At 42.2% G+C, this 4,255-nt stretch overlaps 1 protein-coding gene across 1 annotated transcript; it reads right to left on the minus strand.

Moving 5' to 3' along the window:
• Positions 1-1,116: 1,116 nt before the first annotated feature.
• LOC118964867 (fatty acid binding protein 1-B.1-like) lies at positions 1,117-3,369 on the minus strand. The gene is made up of 4 exons (XM_036980107.1): positions 3,207-3,369; positions 2,384-2,556; positions 1,924-2,016; positions 1,117-1,213 (listed from the first exon to the last, which is right to left on the minus strand). Exons 1-4 carry the CDS (start codon positions 3,352-3,354, stop codon positions 1,163-1,165), a joined length of 465 nt encoding a protein of 154 aa, XP_036836002.1. The 5' UTR covers positions 3,355-3,369; the 3' UTR covers positions 1,117-1,162.
• Between the last annotated feature and the right edge of the window lie 886 nt (positions 3,370-4,255).

The raw sequence follows: 4,255 nt of genomic DNA on the forward strand, positions 1-4,255 counted from the left end.
TATACAAATATAGACAAATCAACCCTTCAATTCCTACGTCCATGACACGTCAAATCAAACTTTGTCACATGCGCCAAATACAAGTGTACACCTTACTTACAAGCCCTTAACAAAGCAGTTCAAGATACAATATTTACCAAATCAAGTAAAAATTAAAAGTAGCAATAACGAGGCTATCGGTACCGAGTCAATATGCGGGGTAGAGGTTAGTGGAGGTAATTTGTACACATGTGAAGGGACTATGCATAGATAAACAGCAGTGTACAACAGAGGGGGTGGGGGAAAAGGTGTTGTGCCCTCTTCACAACTGTCTTGGTGTGTTAGGACCATGATAGTTCGTTGGTAATGTGGACACCAAGGAACTTGAAACTCGCTCTGTCGATGTTAATGGGGGCTTGTTTAGCACGCCTTATCCTGTAGTCAACGATCAGCTCCTTGATGCTCACATTGAGGGAGAGGTTGTCCTGGCACCACACTGCCAGGTCTCATCATTGTCAGTGACCAGGCCTACCACTGGTGTTGTGGTGCACCTCAAACTTGGTGTGTGAGTCATGTTTAACCACGCAGTCGTGGGTGAACAGGGAGTACAGGAGGGGCCCAAGTGTTGAGGATCAGTGTGGCAGACGCGTTGTTGCCTACCCTTACCACCTGGGGGTGGCAGAGGGAGGTGTTTAGTCCCAGGGTCCTTAGCTTTTCCAACCACACTGTAGCTGGGAAACCAGTCACCCTCAAATGGTGCACCTTTAGCCCCTTGTCAGCTACACTGGGGTGGAACTAGTGAAAGCAATGTCCAAAAACATTGCCTGAAACTTGATTTTCAAAAATAACTGGAAATTGAGGAATCTGCTTTTAAACTGATGCACCCAATGTGGTAGGATTCTGACCCATATTGCAACAGACTAGATGGAACTAGCAAAGCCTTCATTTCTACACTGCTGGGTTGACATTTGCTATAAAGCAGTCACATTAAAATGTAGAAAATCAATTTTGGCCCGAGTGTAATGTTGACGGAACTACGCTATTCTATTCATCCAACTCAAACCTTGCCTCATTATTACAAACTTCAATTTTCCCCTGAAGTTCTACCCATTGATATGAAATGCTGAGACCAGACCATTCAATGCCTTTCACATTTTATTAATCCAAAGAGTGCAGTAGATCTTCACATTCGTTTGCTGGTCCTCTTGTATGACATGCCAGACAGAGTCATGGTCTGAAAAGAGAAAGCATCTGTAATCATTACACTCAATAAATCCATGCCTGTACGCTATGCTTACCAAACCGGACGCGCTCGTTCTCACATTGATTTTGTTCACCCACACTAGAAGCGATCAGGACATGCAGGTTGAAATATCAAAACAAAGTCCGGAACAGTTATATTTGGGGCAAAAAGCATTTCATATTTATGACAATTTAGCTAGGCTAGCTAATTTGTCCTAGTATATAAACATTGGGTTGTTATTTTACCTGAAATCTCTGACAATTAAGCCACAGAAAACCGAATGTTTCTCATCATCTCGCCTCCTTTATATGGCGGTTGACAACCAACGTTACAACTGACCAGAGTGTGGACCTTAAAGTTCATCTTTCAATCACCCACATGGGTATATGCTCCTAAGAACCAATGAGGAGATTGGAGAGGCCAGACTTGCAGCACATCAAATATAATCTATTTTTATTTTAGCACCTGGCCACGCAGATGCTTGCTGAGGCGCGTGAGCAGTGTGGGTGCAATGATTGAATAACACGTACATTTATTTTGCGACGCGAGCGGTGGGGTCAGCATGTAATTAGGACATTGGCGGCAGCAAACTGTTGAATTGCGTTCACGGCACTGTCATAGACTACCCATTTTGTTAATGGTATAAATTAACCCTGAAATTGTGACGCTTCGTGAAACCCCCAGCCATATGCCCCACTCACGTTGACGAGGGTGTTTGCGTCTGTAAGTTCTGTGACATATTCGATCCCATTCAGGATGGCCGTCAGCTTGTTACCCTCCCTCGTCACCACAGACTGAAACAGGAGAGGTCAACGGTTAGATCTGAAAGCAGTGGTCACCAACTACAGTCAACTAGGACCAATTTAACAGGCCCAAGTTGGATGGCCATATATGGAGAAGAAAAAAAAGTGTGACAGTGTGCATCAGGTGTGCGAGTTGGTTTTGAGACGTAACTGTGCGCCCAGTCCCTGGAGAGCAGAGGAGATTCTGCCAACGAAAGTCAGTCCTCCCACAACATCACTGGGACCTGAACTAACCATAGTGACCCCACATCAGCTGAACTTATAGTGTAGTTAGATACTGGCTGTATATGTAGGGAGATGGATAAACCCAGGCTACATGTATGAAACTCATGGTTGGGTTGTGACATGCGCCACTCACATTGACCTTCTCCCCGGTCGGCGACTCGAGCTCCGTCTCCTGGCCAATGGTGAAGGAGTTGGTGAGGATCTTTGTCCCCGTGGTGACAGTCACCTTGAAGTGGTCTCCAGTCTCTTCAATCTCAGAGATGCTCTTGATGTCTTTGCCCTCCTGGATAAGCTCATCAGGGAGACCTACATGTTTGCGGCAGCGAGAGAGTCATATACGGTGCTTTTTAGTACTACAAAAAGTGAAGTGGGACATGAACACTGAATTATTACTACTGAAGTAAAGCGCTGATGCACTATAATATGGCAACACAATGATGGCTAGCACATAACATTGAGGACCATACGTTTTAGGGCTTGGTTATTTTGCATACCACATTCTGGCAATGGTGCAGGACAGTTGCTTGGCTTTGAAACATTCTCATTAAGGAATTTGACAAAATGTTATTTTCTTGGCATTTCATTATTTGATCAGAATATTTCCTGAAAGTACAAACATTTAATTTAAGGTAAAGTTCTAGGAACATTAGTCATTTTACATTGGGAATGTTCTCAAGTTGTTCAGATGACTTTAAATATTCTCCTGTGGGAATGTCAGTACTTCAGCATAATGTTCTGTAGGTTCTCATAGTTACAGTTAGTCATGTTCAGAACACTAAGAACTTGCCATACAAAAACATTAATAAAAAACATTCCGTTCCCAGAACATCCAAGGAAACTCAGAAGTAACCATTGCATTGGCAGTCACCATTGAACATCATTACCGAAAGGACTAAGACTTCTGCAATTAACACCCCAAGTCTAATCAAATGTACAAACCCAACTTCAAGACTTACCAACAGCCTCCATGAAAGACTCAAAGTTGTCATGTGACTCCATCTGGTATTTCCCTGAGAAAGACATGGTGACTACAAGACAGTGACAGTAGTCAGCCACAGCTCTCTGCTTGTCTTTATACCCCCATCTATCCAGCCCTGCACTCATTAACTAACTAAAGGTGTCTTCAATTGAGAACCCCTCCCCTCATATCTTCCCTGCTACATGCCTGTAGGCACAGATCTAGGATCAGCTTCCCAGCCAAGGGCAACTAATCTACATTGCAATGGTCAACTGTATTGTACTCCACTTCTCATCCACTTCTTCTACTTTGGCGGTGTGAGTGATCATTGATCTGATTTGATAAACAAGAACTCCTCGAAAAATGATAAGCAGTCTCATCATTGTAATACAAGTGTATGGATCAATCAACACATTTCAAATTCAACTTGACTTTATCTCACTATACACCTGTGTTGAAATTAAACTAGGCTACATTGCACTTTGAGTTGAGAGGTGTATTTTGTCTCCCTGCACTATAAAAAAGTTGAATCAATGTACAATTGTAAGGCAGCAGACTGCAATAGGATTGTGAGTTTGCAAAAATGTTTGGCATATAGCTGAACCAACATACATTCTCAAATTGAATTTTAATGTTCACTCAACTTTTCATTTGACGTTGAGTGAACATACAATTCAACTTGAAAAATTGGAATCCAGCCAGAGAACGTTAATCACCCCCAACCTGCACTGACAATGACTGCCAGGAATTATTTGATGTACGTAGTCTCAATAATAACTGGAACAGCCATCTCAGTAACAGATGCAAAAAGTCAAACTAATAACAGATTGGATTACTTTAGAAAAATGTATGCTACTTATGTTGGTGTAGCTTAAGATAATCAACCAATCAATGTACATGCAAAAACACAGGTCTTAAAAAATAGAATTCAACGTACAATTGTAAGGCAACCAGCTGCAATAGGGTTGTGAGTTTGCTCCACATCTGGAAATATAGCTGAACCAACATACAGTGTTGACTTCCAAAAACAAACATGAAATTGTAATT

This window comes from Oncorhynchus mykiss, chromosome 6 (assembly GCF_013265735.2).
Source record: "Oncorhynchus mykiss isolate Arlee chromosome 6, USDA_OmykA_1.1, whole genome shotgun sequence".
NCBI classification, from domain to species: domain Eukaryota; kingdom Metazoa; phylum Chordata; class Actinopteri; order Salmoniformes; family Salmonidae; genus Oncorhynchus; species Oncorhynchus mykiss.